Here is a 17,441-nt window from a genome sequence, read left to right as displayed (position 1 = left end):
TATCTACTTTAGAACTAGCGGATCAGAGTAACAAACATTTTACTGCCTAAATCTGCAGTTTATTGATTAAGAAATTAAGAGACACACTATGAGTCATTTGAGAACTTATAGTATGAGGGTGGTTTCATTTCGTGCAAATGATATTTACAGTTATCTTGAAATGACAACCATCTGGGTGTGGTGTGAAAAATGACCAAGACATGATTCATTATGGCTGTTGCTATGCCAGTTATTGTTTAATATTAAAATGCATATTCAGCATGTTTTTATATTAGTTTTTTCTATTATGTCAAAAGAAAATGCATCTTGCAATTGCTTTCATGATGTGAACAATTTCACATGATTCATTTCTGGTCATGGATTAAACGGAATGTCACAGTAAAAGCCGGGGACACACTTAACGATTAGCTGAAACATTCTAAGACTGAACTGAACACACATACTGATTGTTTCCTTCAACTGGAGCCAATTTATATACTCACGCATGGAATTTGAACACCGACTGTAATCGCAAGCTGAACGCAACCGGCTCTGACTGGACGCGTTTGAGCGTGATCAGTCATAAGTATCAATTTACATTCATAATCGGCCTTACAATCGTAAAGTGTGTGAGCGGCTTAAGTTTAAATCTTTTGACAGAGATGCAAAGTTTAGTTTTAATCAATTTAAGTTTCAGTTTTGAAGTAGATCAAAACTTGAGACAACCTTAATAAAATATTTTGCTGCCTTAAGTGCCTTCTTCTTAGTCAGCTTGCTAAAATTTAAACCAAACACAGTCATGCTATTCAGACTTTGAAATGATTAGACCTGACAATATAGTTAGTACATGAAGCATCTCCAATAGTTTTTCAGCCTACATAAATGGATTACATAAGCTCATAATGGCAATGCCCTTATCACTGCTCCTCCCTCAGCTGATAGATGAGATATCATGTGTCTATGGCTAGGGTGGATTGAGGAGTCAAAGGTTGTTGTCTAGTTATGCAGATGGCATGATACTGCAGGAGAGAATCTGGGTCCTTGTGCTCTTGTTCTGCCAGTGTGCACCACAAATCTCTGAGCTGGCCTGTTCCCGCAACAGAGAAGGTGAGGGCTGTAAACTTCATTCCTTTAATTTAAACAATGTTTTATTTATTTATTTAAAAAAAAAAAAAAAGAGAGAGAAAGTCAATTCAATTGTACTGTGAGTCAGGAAGTGTAGAAAACCTGTCTGTGCTCGCACCTACATTTGGGATATATTTGTGTCGATTTTTATATACTTCCTTATCTTTTAGTAATTGGTATTTTAGAAATGAACTTATTTTTTTAATTTAATTAATATATTTAAAGTATAATTAATTCATATAAAGTATAAATAATACATATTAAATATATCATAATTTTTAATTACTTTTTGTATTGTTTCAGACCTTTGATGAGATTTGATTTTTGAACATGAACTAGACTTTAACAGCCAACATGAAGAGTATCCTGAAGGACAAACGTAAGTTTATATATTATGATTTCAACAATAACACTTATGTATTATAGTGTGTTTGAATGTTTAAAAACTAAAAGTAAAGATGTTTGTTTGTGTGTATATAACAGGATTTGAGGCACCTGAAGCTGGTTTGAGTAACTCTATTGGAGCTGTGCGCTGGGCTATTCCTGACGAAAGTCTTCAGGCTCACAGCTCCGTTCCTAGCAGGAGCAGTCAGAGCCCCAGACAAAAGGTAGGTAGGTAGGTAAGAAAGAAAGAAAGAAAGAAAGAAAGAAAGAAAGAAAGAAAGAAAGATAGAAAGATAGATAGATAGATAGATAGATAGATACATACATACATACATACATACATACATACATACATACATACATAGATAAAGAATATACATACATAATAAAGAATAAAATACACCTTACCAATCTTTCTGTTTTTATACAGGACTTGAAAGATCTCCGCAGCCTGCAGGAATGTGTGAAGTTTATCACTCAGTGGAAACAGCAGGTGGAACATGTCTGCAAGGTAACGTATAATGTTTTTAATAGCTTATAGATTTTAAGAAAGAATCATCACCGCATGAGCTGCAGGTAATTACGGGTGAATTCCAATGTATCCACATTTCTTACCTATGAAACTTTAAACTTCCTTTAAAATTCAAGATGAAAATGTGTGTAATGACATACATTACCTCAAACATTCCCACCATCTAGCTTTAAATAAATCACGAGGACCCTGGGTCACATGACCATAAATGATAAAATTACGCAATGTCTTAATTACTGTAATTTCAAGACGTGATGTTCTGCTCGGAACTCTTTCTGTGGCATCACTATCAACTATCCTAAACTGCAATTAATCTGCACCGGTCAGGTGGTACAACAGTCACATGGTACAAGTAGGAGCTCTTAGAAAATTCACAACTTACAAGTTGTGATTACGAGTTCTACAAGAACATAAATTGAAAGTTTCATAATTACAATAATTATGACATGGTGTGAACGCACCTTCACAAGTGACCTTGTCACATGTACCTTTCACTGAAGGGATTCAGGTGTTCACTTTAATTTGAAACTCCCCTACAAATAGTGTCCGTTGCCTGAAATGCCCCTCAAAGGCGAAAAAACGTTGTTTGGTAATTGCCCATAGATTTGACTAACAGCATGCAAGTGTGATATTGCTTTTATACACTGGTTCAAAGAAGAAGAAGAAGAAGCTGGGTAACTTACATTTTTAAAGGTGCCCTAGATTCAAAAATTGAATTTACCTCGGCATAGTTAAATAACAAGAGTTCAGTACATGGAAATGACATACAGTGAGTCTCAAACTCCATTGTTTCCTCCTTATTATATAAATCTCATTTGTATAAACGACCTCCGAAAAACAGGCGAATCTCAACATAACACCGACTGTTACGTAACAGCCGGGGTGTACGCCCCAATATTTGCATAATGCCAGCCCATGTTTAAGGGATTACACAAGCCAGTAAAGTCTGGATCTGTGCACAGATGAAGTATCAGACTAGGTAAGCAAGCAAGAACAATAGAGAAAAATGGCAGATGGAGCAATAATAACTGACATGATCCATGATAACATGATATTTTTAGTGATATTTGTAAATTGTCTTTCTAAATGTTTCGTTAGCATTTTGCTAATGTACTGTTAAATGTGGTAAAAGTCATAGACATATATATGTCTATGGTTAAAGTCACCATCGTTTATTACTGTATTCACGGAGACAAGAGCCGTCGCTATTTTCATTTTTAAACACTTGCAGTCTGTATAATGCATAAACACAACTTCATTCTTTATAAGTTAAATCTCTCCAACAATGTAGCATTAGCCATTAGCCACAGAGCATATAGCCTCAAATTCACTCTGAATAAAACGTTAACGTCCAAATAAATACTTTACTCACATAATTCGAAGCATGCATACAGCATGCATGACGAACATCTTGTAAAGATCCATTTGAGGGTTATATTAGCTGTGTGAACTTTGTAAATGCACTGTAATATAGTCGAGAGCTCGTTTGGCAGGGAGCGTGAGCATTTAAAGGGGCGGCGTCGAGTGTAAATCAGTGCATAGTTAATGATGCCCCAAAATAGGCAGTTAAAAAAATTAATTTAAAAAAATCTATGGGGTATTTTGAGCTGAAACTTCACAGACACATTCATGAGACACCTTAGATTTATATTACATCTTGTGAAAAAGCATTCTTGGGCACCTTTAAACATAATATTGCCAGTGTCTGTTGGCATTGGCTGCATCCAAAATCACACTTCCCTATTATATAGCAGGCAAAAAACAGTAGGCCTAAGTGACAAAAGAAGTATGTCTGAATTCAAATTACTCATAAGCAGGCAAAAAGTACCCAGATGACCTATTTCTTCTGGTGAGATTCTGAAGTGTGTACAGCATGATGGACACTTCACTATCCCATGAGGCCATGGGAGAGGATTTTTAAATGGATCTTTAAATGAAGCGACGCAACTGATGCTGATATGTCACATAATAATGATAACATGGCGAATGTAATATGTGCAGATTACATTCATACTACACACATTCATACTATGTAGAACTTACTTTTTAACGGCCGTGAAGAGTCACTGGTTTCGTTCCTGAATATTTCAGTGTATTTGAACAAATCAGTTAGAAAATGAAGAGAGTTACTTGTCGTCACCTTCTGTGAAACAATGGAGAAAAAGTCATAGGAAAATCCCCACCAAAAATGAGTTAAACAGGTTTGGAACAACTTCAGGAACTAAATGATAGAATTTTCATTATTGGGTGAACTGTCACTTTAATGTTATAAAGGTTGCTTGGCAACATCTTATAAAGTAATGGTTTATCACACTTTGACAAAGCTAAGTTCATAGAAGTTTAATATTAATGTATCATAAAGCTACTGATAAGACTAAATGAACTCCATGTCACCCTGTCATGATGGCTGCATTGAACTGATGGTGAATGGTGAGGTAGGGTTTCTGTGTTATGAAACTGGATGCCCATCGCATCACCTTTTGGAGGTCTGGAGAGTGGGAGGAAGGACTGTGGGATGAGGAATGCAGACTGTAATGGGTGCGTGTTTGACATACACTCATGTCTAAAGTATCACAAAAAATATTGACTGTGTGTGTTTGTTAGCCTGGTGCCAGTGCAGACGAAGGCCCAAGTATGCATGCAGAGCCGCGTAGTCTGGAGCAATGCCGCAAGCTCATCCTGGAATGGGCACAGGAGCTCAAGAAAGTTGACAATGTGAGTTTATGTCTAAAAGAGACCTATGTATAAACAGACAACATAGGTTACAGCCTAACTGAAATCAGTTATGTCTAACATGTTCACAAGCACAACATGTTCACTAAAACATTTTTAATATAGAGAAAATATATAAAAGTGCATGAAGGAGATCATGTATACATATTTTTAAATTCAAACTTTCAAAAAATTTAGTGTGAATTTGTGATAATTAATTTTTTACATATGCATTATAGTTCTTTCAAATATGTATGTGTTGTATACTTCTAATATACCTAAAAAGGTACGCAAGAAAGCTGAATGTCATGAAATCTCATCAAGCACCCCTGTGTTCAAACTATACTCATGGCAGTCACCAATCACCAGCATTATTTTCATTAAGATCATTATTTTTTCCTACTGTAGTTATATAGTGAGGGCACATGGCGTCAAGAACAAGATGTGATATGGGAGCAGAAAGAGAGCAAGGCTGATTCTGCCAAGCATATGGAGCAGAAGATTATGGAATGGGCTAAAGAGCTACAGACTGTGTCAGAGGTCAGGTCAGAGGGTTTGACCCCATGAGACGTGTGATAAAATGTATATACGGTATTGTGTGTATATTATATGTATATTATACCTGTGTGCAGCACTGTGGTGTGATGAGGCAAGAATTAGCCCAGTTTCTGAAGCTGCTGGAACTGAAGAAGAGGAAAATCTTGACTCTGTTGCCTTTTCTAGAGTTCATAACTTGGTCTCTACTGAAGAAGGACAGCCAGGTACAAATTTAGATAAGAGACCAATAAATTAAAAACCTTTTACAAACATATAGCAAGAGTCCATAGTTTGCAATACTGAATCAACATATAATTTGAACAGGATCAGGAGATAATTTTATCACTGTTTATGTAAACAGTTTGACAGTTTACAGATCATCCCTATGCCCACAAAAGTTTTTTTACACACACGTTCAATAATATAAGCAGTATATTTATATGTATTTAGATGTATTATATTTATAATATAAAATTATATTTATAAAAATACATTTTTAGGGTGTTGTTCCACAGCTATGGCTCCTCAGCAAACATCAGACCTGGAAAACAGGTGATTATTTTATTTATTTTTTTTAACTTACATCCGTCAATAGAGTGAAATACTGATTTAGCAATTTACATTAAATTCCCATTAGGACAAAAGTTATGATTTAAATGATTAAATGATATTGACAACAGCTCGTACGTATTATAAACAGTATAATTCAATATGTATAATTGTTTTGACAGAGACAGCAAAGTACATTCCAAACTCAGGTACAGATTTATGTATTTATTATGTATAATCTTGTTCAGCACACAACTTAATGTGGCATCTAGCATCTAGAATGCCATTACTTTAATCAAATCACTGTGGAAGTAATGTTTATCACCGTTTTCCATAGTGTGGAGATGGATCCGCAGTGCTTCAGGTAGCTCTGATTTAGCAGTTTATGTCTCACTACTAATGAAACAATTCATTTGGGCTTTTAGAAAGCTTTTAAATTCATAATTCAACCTGTTCCATTTTATCATATCTCCTGTTTAGTGGACATCACATTGGACCCCATGACTAACCACCCATGGTTACTGCTCTCAGATGACAAAAAGAAGGTACAGGAAGCTCTGAGTGAAACTGAAGTGTCATTCAGTCCCCAACGCTTTGACAGCTGGCCGTGTGTTCTGGGCTGGGAAGGGCTCACTTCCGGTCGGTACTATTGGGAAATTGATATAGCCAACAATGGCTACTGGCGTATCGGAGTGACCACTTCCTCCTCCAAAAGGCATGGCCGGTGTCCCATGAACCCCTCTGAGGGCTTCTGGACAATATGGAGAAGCACACGGCAGTTTTACGCGTGCACCAAGCCGGAAACCGAGCTGCCTCTTTCACTTGTGCCCAGAAAGCTGGGAGTCTACCTGGACTATGAGGAAGGACAGGTGTCTTTCTACAATGTAGAGACACGCTCACATATATTCACATTTACTGCAAATTTCAGAGAAAAGTTGTACCCGCTTTTTGCACCACTGGATGGACGTACGCTTATCACATTGTCCTCCACAGAAGTCAATCCATAAACATCCTCTTTCGACGTAGATCTCTATAGATCTACAGTCCTTGTAACACGACAAATGTCCTCACAGAGGGCTAATGGGGGCAGGTGGGATTTACATACAAATACAGCTGCCAGTTATCAGGATTCAAGCAGATGATCACAATTGTCAGATCTAAAGGATGAGATCCTGTGGATAATGTGGAGCTGTTTTGGTTGTAAATTTCTAAAGTTCATTTTCTTAACAGAAAATGATGAAATTTGACGCACATCCTCAAATTGTATATGTACATTTCAACATTGTGCTCACAAGTCAGTTAGTCCTTATGGAGCACGCTGGACAATGATTTGATTAATCAAAATTCTTTGTCATTTTTGTTAGGATATCCTCTGAATGACATTTGCCAGTACAATAAAGTGTTTTTCAGAAAAAAAAAAGTATATATATTTAATTTAAAAAAGCCCTTTTGATTCTAGCTCACGATTCTTAAACAATAATGTAAATTTGCTTAATGTAGCACCACTTTAGAGTGTACACTTGAGTAGTGTGTGGGTTTTGGAACCAAACAATTAAATTTGGGGTTTTCCAATATGGTTCGCTGCTTGGAGTGCCAACAATGAATACTTTGAGACTCATAAAAATACAATTCAAGGAACACAATATGAATGTCTACAAGCTCCAAACTGCCAGTCCTAACACCTAACACAGTGTTATGTAATTGTGTTGCATGTTTTATAGGTTGTTTGCAGGGCTTGACATTAACTTTTTTGTTCACCAGCCACTGTGGCTAGTGGTTTTCCAAAGTTACTAGCCACTCAGCATTTTCACTGGCCACAATTTTAATGTTGGTAAATTACATTTTATATGATTAAAGTTGACTTTGTTATGCTTAAATTAGTTTATTTTGAGTCATTTTACTTGATTTAGAAGATTTAAAACCCTTTCAAACTTTTAAATGCAGATTGACCACCCAAAAAATCAAGACTCCATTGTATATCAGCTGGTATGTCGCCTACATGTGGGCAAGAGGTGGACAATATGAGCATGGGCTAATATGAGAAATTTGATAAGTTATTTCTGTTAGGCTATATAAAAGAACAAAGAAGCAAATTACAAAAACAATAGTAAATTAAAAATAATATTTTTTCAGATACAGTAGGTTTATTTAATATATAGCCTAGCCTACATTTATTTAACATCTTTTGTTGTTTGATTAACATTAATGACAGAAAGGTAGGCCTATTTAATTGGGCTGCTGAATGCATGGACGTAACTGACGCATATTCAGACGCAAACCCACCTGTTTACGTCCACTTAAGCCATAACCGACTGTATTCACGTGAGATACTCCACACGATGGACATTTAGACATCTGTGTATTAGACATCTGTGTACGTGTATTTGACTATTCAGGCGCGAGGAGAACTGATCGCGCGCGCAACAGAGAGAGAGAGCACGCGAGAGAGTGCTTCTGTTGTGTGTCATTCAGCGCAATTCCGCTTGTTCCTCCTTCAATAACTGCACGTAAATAACGAATTGTGTGATTGGATTGTAATTTTGTGCTACGACGATCTTCGACGATCATTTGGCTGTAAACTGAAATTATATTCAACCCGCCAAAGTGGCTAGTGGGAGTGGCTGTCTTACCCGCCACAGCTGAAATCTACCCGCATTTGGCGGGTTGGCGGGTGTTATGCTGCGTTCCAGGCAGGTTTTTGAGCCCGTAAGTCACGATTTCAAATCACGACTCACGACTTTGTAGCGTTCCAGGAAAGTCACGCCAAACTGCGTAAAAGTGTAAACAAACCAACATGGCGGACCGTACGGGGCTTATGCTCATTAATTATTTCTATCGCCAAAGGTGCTTACTCCTTGCTTATTTAAGGGAAACAGAGGAGGAAAACGGCGCATAAGGCAAGAGAAGCTGTTATACCTTTTATTTTACCGTGCACTTGCATAAACACGGCATCCGTAGGGGCTGCCATTGTTGTTTCACGGGCTATGTGACGTCAGAACTCGTAACTGGGAGTAACTTACATTGATCTGGTACGAGTTCACGGGTGGGAAGTCACGGCTTTGACTGCTGTTCCAGTGCACTTTCACGGGTAGAAGGTTGGAAAAACACGGGTTACGGGTTGCCTGGAACGCGGCATTAATGTCAAGCCCTGGTGGTTGTTTGCAATCACGTGGTTCTGGTGACGCGCGAAATTCCGGTGGAGGGCAAGCAGTGAAAATTGGAATGGAAGAGATGGGGAAAAGTCCCTTCTTTGCTGGTTTAGAAAGGTATAAACACTAAATCACAACATATGTTGGACGCGATCCTTATGTTATGAAGAGGAGAGACTTTTCCGCTTAATTAAAAGACTTTCCTGTCATCGAGGAGGTAGATATAGAGGATGTGAAGCTGCCGTCACGCCGTGTTCAGTTCTAGCCTGGGTTTGTTTATATCGCGCTGCCTTTCCACTAGTTAAGTTAGAGCAGTATTTTGATTTTCTGTCGTGATTGTGAAAAATGTCACCATTGTTGGTCATATATGCTGAATAGAGAATTGTAATAGGAACTCACGATATCGTTCGTGGAAAAAAACTGGACGGTAATGCAATTTTCGCCTTGGTTGAGAAGGTGAGGAAAGACGACTAGCAAATGTAATATTGTCACTAAATAAACCCACTGCCTTTCACTCAAAATAATCACATACTTAGCTGAGTTTTGTATGTGTTTTTTTTGTGAAATGATTAACATTATGTTGTAGAGCAGTGGTTCCCAAACTGGGGTACGCGTACCCCTGGGGGTACGTGAGGTGACAACAGGGGGTACGCGAACAAATGCTGAGTAGTTAATTTAATTCTACCTTAAAATAATATTAAAACCGAGCCAAAATGTCGTAAATCCAGTACATTTAATCAAATTACCTCATCATTTGGAATAAAAAATGACTGTATCCACACAAGCAACAAGCATATGATAGATTGCGTGCAGAATCTGCTGCCTTAAATCGCGCTTACTGTCGTTCTCGACAATGCACCTTTGTAACAGTAGGGATTTAGCACTTCACTCGCATGAAGAACAAATAAAGACACAGATAATGGATTAATTTCGATTGAAGACTCAAACTTTCTCCGATACAAAAACATACCTTGTGTGAGTTCTTGTATTTAATGATGATAATAAGCAAGAACGCAATTGTTCCCAAAAATCCACATGACTGCAAACGTGACATTATTATACAACAGGTCAAAAAAAACGTACATTTTAAACACAGTACTGTCTGTATTTACTATTTTGCAATGAAATAATAGTTCTAACGAAAACACAGCAGAACTACAACACACGTCTCTGTTTCGCGAACAATTCTGCGGCTTTGAACGAATCATGAGAGTCAATGATTCAATGATTCATTCATAGCCACTTGCTTCGTTACTGAATGAATGACTCGATGACTCACTCATAAAAACAGTGACTTGCTGCCACCTACTGGCGGTTTTAGTTTAATATTTAAAAGTTTTACTTAGTTTTACCATCATTGCATATTTCTCTATTGAACATTTTTATATATTATTTTTTTATTTTATAACATTATTTATTTTATAAAGTTATTCATAAAGGTAAAAATATGCACTGGAAAATCAATTTAGGGGGCAAATATTGTCCCTTAATGGTAAAGGTGTAACTGCAGTCGAAGTGGAAGAGAGGGGGTACGCAGAAGGATGGTAATCCCTTCAGGGGGTACTCCAAGCAAAAAAGTTTGGGAACCACTGTTGTAGAGTATGATCACTCGGCTTGTGAATTATTATAACTTGCACACAGCCACTTCAAAACTGTTCACGAGCTTCTATGGGCTTGATTTTGGTAGTCATTTGTTGAAATAAATACAAAAATACAGCGTGTTTGTGTCTTGAACGTGACCATCCGATTCTCCTCTGTGGTGGTCATATAAGTGAATATTTACAAAAACAACATTAAAACTAGTTACATTTACACACTTCCAACAAATAAATGGATCGACTTCTGTCAGCTTGTTTATTTTATTTGGACATTTTCTACCATATGACGGCTGAAGCAGCAGCGCGTGTTCTCATGGTAACCAGATCAACATTGTGAACGGAATACTACAAAACTGAAGTGAAAACACCAAATTATAATTAAATAGGATAAAATATCTTCTCCTCCCAGCAAACGATACCATGAAGAATGTGGATATTTAACCAAGTCATAAACAAATAAGGTAAGCAGGTATCCATATTCATTTAAGTATCAGCAGACGCAAAACGCTATAAAAGGCGACAACTTTTTAAGTTAAAAAACGAAATAAGTTATAAAAAACGGTATAAGTTATGTAAACGATATAAACACCTTCTAGGTTCTCGATTTTATTGATTTGAGCAACCATAAACGAAGCAAAACATGCGAATTTTGAGTTTTTGATAGGATTCCTATATAGAAACATCACTCCCTGCTCTCCAGACTCATTCGCGCTGCTGCTGTGCCGTCATGTGCAAACAACCTATTATGAATCTTACATGAATGCTACATTTCTTGTAACTCTTTTAAAATTGTATAAACATGACTGTGCCATAATGCTCTATCCAAAAAGAAATCAAGACACAATGAATGATTTTTTAAAAAGCGTGTATTTAAAAAAAACAAACAAAAAAACACTTACAAATAAAAGCATGTGTATATATGTATAAAGGTAACATGTAAGGGAAAAAAAAACAGCATAAAAAAATATATAGTAAGTTGGAACAGTAGAGAATTTGATCAAGATTACCAGGAAGGACTCAAACATGCCCTGAGTATTTGCTCATATTTAGGCATCCAACCTATAACCACTTACACATCAAGGTTAATTTCTTGGTAAATCTGACTGGCCAGTTATGCGTTTATCTGTGCCATTTTACTAAAAAAAGAAATAACAGGAGTAAATCAAGAAGTACTTCAAACGCCAGAATATTACTGGTTGTACGAAGTCTTCAGACCATAACAGATCGATTTAAAGCTTTGTTAAGAAGTTAATCTACTCTAGTTCGATGCATGTTCTACTTTTTGAGCAAGTGAAATCAAAAATGGTATATTCCTTTCCTATACATTAAGGTATAAAGATGGGAACAACTGTAACGTATATGAACTTAATAAAAAGGATTCCAAATGCAAAATACAGTGTTGCTTTTTTGTTGTTTTTATTACAGTTATTGGCTATAAACAGTGCTGCTTGTTTCATCTAAGTATTCATACTCAGGAAATGCTGGTTACAGAACAGGTTACAAAATACTGGCATTACTACATTTTCAAAAAAGTGGCCATCTAGTAATTCAGTGACAAACTTCTTTACAACCTTACCAGAGTGAGGAAACTAAGTGTTAGGAGGCAAGTGACCTGCACTGACCTACAACAGGACAAAAAAAATCCCACACACAGTTATGCCTCATTGCTGGACATTCATTCAAAATGATAGGCCAGTATTGCTCCTCCAGTGGTGAAAGAGCACTACACCACCTACAGCGCCCAGCTGTTACTAGTCTTACTCACACAGAACTTTTCTGGATCAGCTGACTTGCACAGGTCCCAGTGGAGTGAAAAAGATGAAATATAACACAAGACTGAGGGATCACATGGGTCTGCAATTCACCAAATGCTCCCTATATGACAAGCTGTTTTGGTCAAATAAAGGCAGTAAAAAAAATATATATATCAAAATTCTCCTTTGCTTTTTCTTTCAGCATCCCGTCATCTTAATCAGAATCACTCTTTTCATCCTTTACCATCAGTTTTTTCCCTCTTTTGGGTTCAGGTGTTTGGCCATCTCTTTCTTTTTTGTTTTTTGACACCCTGGGGGAGGGAATTCAAAGAATGTTGTGGATATATAGGCATCAATTGAGCTCTCTGTTGACAGTCATTGTGTAAATGCTGTAACCGTTGATTACCAAAAAAAAAAGAAAAAAGAAAAAAAGATGCAGTTGTGGAATGAAAACACTTACAATTTCTGCCGGTATTTGTCCACATCAGATGGAGGCACAACATCACTTAATTCCAAACTGTCATTAATCTTCTTAAGCATCTCGAATCTTTCCCTACCCCGCACCTGTGTGAAGAGGTCATGCATACAAATAAACCACAATGGTTTCGTTTAAAGCCTTATTCAACAATATTTGCAGTACACAATTCCAAGCTTAAAGTAAAAGCTAGATTAGTACAAACTAGGTAAGGCGTGGCCAGTTTATTCATAAAACACATTTCATACAGTGGTAATTCAGTTTTACATAAAAATGATAAAAAAAAAAAAAAGGTTAAAAAATACAATAAAAAGAAGTTACAAGAAGCTGGAGGAAAGAGAGAATTTAAACAATTTATTTTAACAATTACAAATTAATTATAGCAATTATATTAAATTATAGCAATTATATTCAATTAAAGCGTAATGTTAATTGCACCAGGGGTTTTTTTTCTATAAAAAAAACTAATTTTCATAAAAAGGTGAATACGATTTTTGAACTAAAGTCAAAAGAAAACGTAGCACAACATTTGGCTAATTCCAGGGTATATGCAGCCATTTTTAAGACATGTACAAATAAAATACAGTGAATGTTAATGTCAGAAAAACCCATACATCCTAATAAATTATATCTCTCAGATTGTTTTACTTAATTAAACAGATTGCAGGCACAGGACTTAATACTGCTTAAGAGCAAAACTGGTTTTAAATACTGAAGGCAAGTTTTATTCAATATATACATATGTATTGAAATTGGTTTGTGTACTATTATATCAATACAAATTAGAAGTTGACAGATATTGTAAAATCTATATACTGAATGTGTTAAATAATGTTCTTAGTCTTTCCTTTCAGTGTCAGGGTGGCCCAAAGTGAAGCTACAAGATTTTATATTGAATTGAAAGGCAGATACAGTTTATTGTGCAACTAAAACACTAAAACAAGAAAGAAAGCAAGAAAGAAAAAGAAAGAGTTAATTCAATCAATCAATGCCTTTTGAAGTTTAATATTCACACTAGACCATTCTGTAATTCCTGTTTTTCCAGTTGCAAATTTAAGACCTCTTAAAATGATAATTAAGACTTGTGTTATACCATTTAAGATATTTAAGATTTTTTATTACCTTAAATTTGATAAAACTGAATTTAAAGGCACAGTATGAAAGTTTAACTGCTAGAGGTCGCTTATTCAAAACAATAAAGACGTATCATAACACCACGAATGAGTGTCTGTGGAATCATGGGAGTTGTCGTCTTCACCTCCACAGCCCATAAAAAGCAATCAGACGGGATTCAGGCTGAAATCATGTTCATGGATGAGCTAATGTATTAAATCTTTATTAACGTTACTGTAGTATGAAGCAGGGCCGAGAGCCTGTGATATTTTATGTTGCTGTTTTTATTATGCTGAACTAGTACTTATACAGGTCACTTTATTTGACAAATTAAAATTGTGGGGTAATGCAGCTCTGTTTTACTTCAAAATCAAAAAAATTTCAAAATCATACTAAAAATACATTGGAGTGTGTTGAAAGTTATGTTTGTATGTATTTTGGGTACAAAAATGTTACTTGCAGTAATTAAAGAAAAAAATAAGATTCAAACAAGACTAACCGTGTTGAGCTATATAAACAATGATTAGTTTTCTTTTGATTAAGGTTTCCAAACAGTTGCTCACCTGTCTAATAAAGCACAATTTATTAAAGAGTCTTTGGTGTTTCCATGATAGCGGATATGACATCATTGACAGGCGACGCAATGACACGGGCCGTTACACTGGTTAAAATAGCTGATTTCTCTTGGATTTAAACATTGTTAGAAACATTTGAGATAATGCAAGTACAAAACTCAACATAATATACTGTATAACACTGTTTTAATGGTTTTTGGATAATTTAATTCAAAAATCTTACATATTGTGCCTTTAAGACTTTTTAAGGACTAATAGTGACCCTGAATTCACCCCTCAATAAAACCCACAATGATCTCCAAGAAAATCACAGAAGAATTAGGGTTGTGCCGATGGACGATATCATCGTCCATCGTGATGGCTGACCGACATCACGATGGAGAGACACCATCGTGATGCCACGCCCCCGCCCCGCTCCGCCCCTTTTATTCCCCTCACGTGCAACCTATTGGAAAGCCCGGATGAGTCATTAGTTGGGAAATAAAATAACCCTTTCGCACGTAAGTTTAAAATATTCTGGTTGACCCCCCAGCGTGAGTTTTTCAAGGTGACCGTTATTTAGAACGTATCACTATATTGTTTCCATGGTGACGCGTCATTGCTTGTCATGTCACACACTGCAGCGCTGTATGACTGATGATCTGCTTTTATTTCAGTTTTCCTTTTTTATTCAAAATATTCACTAATTTGTTAACTATAACATGAAATATCTGATATCCCGATTGTCAAATATGTGAAAGTGGATGTGTTTTGCTGTTTAAACAACTTTATAATGATTGCGTTAGTTGAGCTATACACGTTATGGGCGTCGCCATGTTAGTTTGTGCCGCAGGTTCTGTTGGATTCACAACATCTTATATGTATTTAAACATCCGAAACCTAAAATAAACATTATGTGGTTGAAAACACTGCATATTTGTGATATATGAAAAGCGCTGCGTGCGTCCATCTCTGGTTTAGCGCCAGCCAAAGCGCACACGCACATTTGAATTTGGCTATTGATCACGTTATGCGCTGCACTGAACGTTCTAATCACACCGGTGTGATCGTACGCGTCAAAGGGATAAATAAAGTAATAAAGTAAAATAATGGATAATAATTATATAATAACGAAAAATTAAAATACACCCCCCACCCCCGACGATATTATCGTCCATCACGATGTTTTACTGTAAACATCGTCAACTGCCAATTTAGGGGACATCGCCCAACCCTAAGAAGAATGATAAAAAGAAAATAGAAGGTGCGTGATCACCTGCAGGGAAAAGATCTCCTCGTCACTGCTGACACTCATCTTGGCCTTCTTACTGCCCTCCGGTCGAGACGCAGATGAAGATGATTCTTTAACGATGCCTGCCAGATCAGATTTGCATTATTATAACTTTTTAAAAGTATACATTTTAAAGAAGTGTTTACTTTTATTCAGCAGTGTATGTGCAATCTAAATGAACTTCATTCACATACAGACAAACTTACTTCGTTTGGTGGTAGAGGGGTTCTTGCTTGGGGTTTTGGTCTCCTGGTCTTTCCTGAAGTTGCTCTCTTCAGTTTTCCTGTCTCTGCCTGGGCACGCACAGACACGCACCTCAAAAGACCTGCGGCCCAGCATCTGACCACTGCAGGCCAAGAGTAAAATCAGATTTTATGATCCTTTGTGCCCACATACAAATGCAATTCACTAACAGAGAAATAAAACATGCACTACTTACTCCTGAGTCTCCAGAGTGATGATTGTGAGGATGGGCCGGCGGTTCATGCCACCCATGCAGCTACTATTGCACATGTAATTATATAATACTGTGGTGAATCCCGCTCCCAGCTACAAAAAAAAAAAAAAAAGAACAGGAAAACATGACATTACAAATTAGAAATTAATTGAAAATTGTCATTTACTTGACTTCATTATTCAATGTAAATCTTGCTGTCTAATGCGGTTTCAGGTTAATATATTGAGACTGACCTGAGGAGCTTCATAGGGCACCACTACACTGTGCCTGGAGGTGCTGTCATCTTCCTTGTAAGTAGCACGTAAGTTTCCTTCCACTCTGATCAGATGAGCAGCAGGAGCCAATCCTGAACAGGGAGTACACAGACCTGTTAATGGCTTTTAGTGGAACAGGTAAGAGAGCTTATAGCTGGTGTTGTCCTGTACAATAGTGCGAGATGAGAAAGAATACGTCAATACCATCAGTATCAGGTGTTCTCTCATGGTGGGGGCAACGTCGGACCACCTCAGCCACATGCTCAGACTTTTTATAAATGGCAGTTGCTCTGAGCAACGAGCCTTGGGGAGGGGCAATGTCCACCACCATTTGAACTGGACACGTTTTCGCCAACTGGCAAAAGAGCTTGTTCAGGTCTGGGGAGTACTGCAATCAGAGAAAAAGAAGATATGCTTTAAACTCAGTCACTATAAGATTCATATAATGGGTTAAGATAGCTGACTAGCTGTCCAAAAATCGACTACTAGTTGATTTGTTTGGCCGATTATTTTATCTAGATCTTTTTTTCTCAGCAGTGGTACATTAAAGCGGATGTTTCGAAGAGAGGATTTATTGGGCTGACAGTGAGCTAACATCAATTGTCAGCACAGTAAAAACCCTTCTTCGGGTTATTTCTTCTCTAAATTCGTCCCCTTTACCACAGTTGTGGCTAACTCACACCCTTTAACAAAAAACCTCATTCAGACAGGCTGATTTTGAAAATATGTATATGCTAATTCCTAATCAACACATTTAATATGCATTTGTGTTATGCCAGAAAAACTAAGTAATAAAATAAATAAAATTCAAGTCTATGTTTTAAATAACCAAAACTTAGTAAATTTAACTGGTAAAAGAAAAAGAAAAAAGAACAAACAGAAAGATAAGCAATCATCAACAAAATTCTCAAAAACGTCACTACAAAAGCTCACAGACCTGGGGAATTTTTTTTTTAATTCAGACAAATAATTAAATTG

General features: G+C 36.7%; 2 protein-coding genes across 3 annotated transcripts in view; one reads left to right on the top strand and one right to left on the bottom strand.

The window, feature by feature from the left end:
• Positions 1-150: 150 nt before the first annotated feature.
• On the top strand, positions 151-7,628 carry si:ch211-114c12.5 (E3 ubiquitin-protein ligase TRIM39). The gene is made up of 11 exons (XM_048187460.1): positions 151-1,086; positions 1,408-1,483; positions 1,588-1,712; positions 1,919-1,999; positions 4,625-4,735; positions 5,141-5,272; positions 5,365-5,493; positions 5,770-5,821; positions 6,001-6,027; positions 6,156-6,182; positions 6,299-7,628. The coding sequence occupies exons 2-11, from the start codon at positions 1,459-1,461 to the stop codon at positions 6,823-6,825; spliced, it is 1,236 nt and encodes a 411-aa protein (XP_048043417.1). The 5' UTR covers positions 151-1,086; positions 1,408-1,458; the 3' UTR covers positions 6,826-7,628.
• Positions 7,629-11,964: 4,336 nt separating this feature from the next.
• The window catches only part of tp53 (tumor protein p53), an 8,920-nt gene continuing 3,443 nt past the window's right edge, over positions 11,965-17,441 (bottom strand). For both annotated transcript variants that reach the window (XM_048187451.1, XM_048187452.1), the window contains 7 exons: positions 16,668-16,851; positions 16,443-16,555; positions 16,192-16,301; positions 15,959-16,098; positions 15,738-15,835; positions 12,780-12,883; positions 11,965-12,630 (listed from right to left, as the gene is read on the bottom strand). In XM_048187451.1, coding sequence (XP_048043408.1) covers positions 12,534-12,630; positions 12,780-12,883; positions 15,738-15,835; positions 15,959-16,098; positions 16,192-16,301; positions 16,443-16,555; positions 16,668-16,851 — 846 coding nt within the window. In that variant the 3' untranslated portion in view covers positions 11,965-12,533. The remainder of the gene's footprint in view (positions 12,631-12,779; positions 12,884-15,737; positions 15,836-15,958; positions 16,099-16,191; positions 16,302-16,442; positions 16,556-16,667; positions 16,852-17,441) is intronic.

Source organism: Megalobrama amblycephala, linkage group LG4 (genome assembly GCF_018812025.1).
Source record: "Megalobrama amblycephala isolate DHTTF-2021 linkage group LG4, ASM1881202v1, whole genome shotgun sequence".
Lineage (NCBI taxonomy): Eukaryota > Metazoa > Chordata > Actinopteri > Cypriniformes > Xenocyprididae > Megalobrama > Megalobrama amblycephala.
This window is presented reverse-complemented; position numbering and strand designations above follow the sequence as displayed.

Coding starts and splice junctions, on each gene's coding strand:
- si:ch211-114c12.5 (XM_048187460.1), top strand. CDS start 1,459: ATGAAGAGTATCCTGAAGGACAAAC. Junction 5,273..5,364: donor AGCTACAGACTGTGTCAGAG/GTCAGGTCAGAG, acceptor ACCTGTGTGCAG/CACTGTGGTGTGATGAGGCA. Junction 6,028..6,155: donor AAAGTACATTCCAAACTCAG/GTACAGATTTAT, acceptor CGTTTTCCATAG/TGTGGAGATGGATCCGCAGT.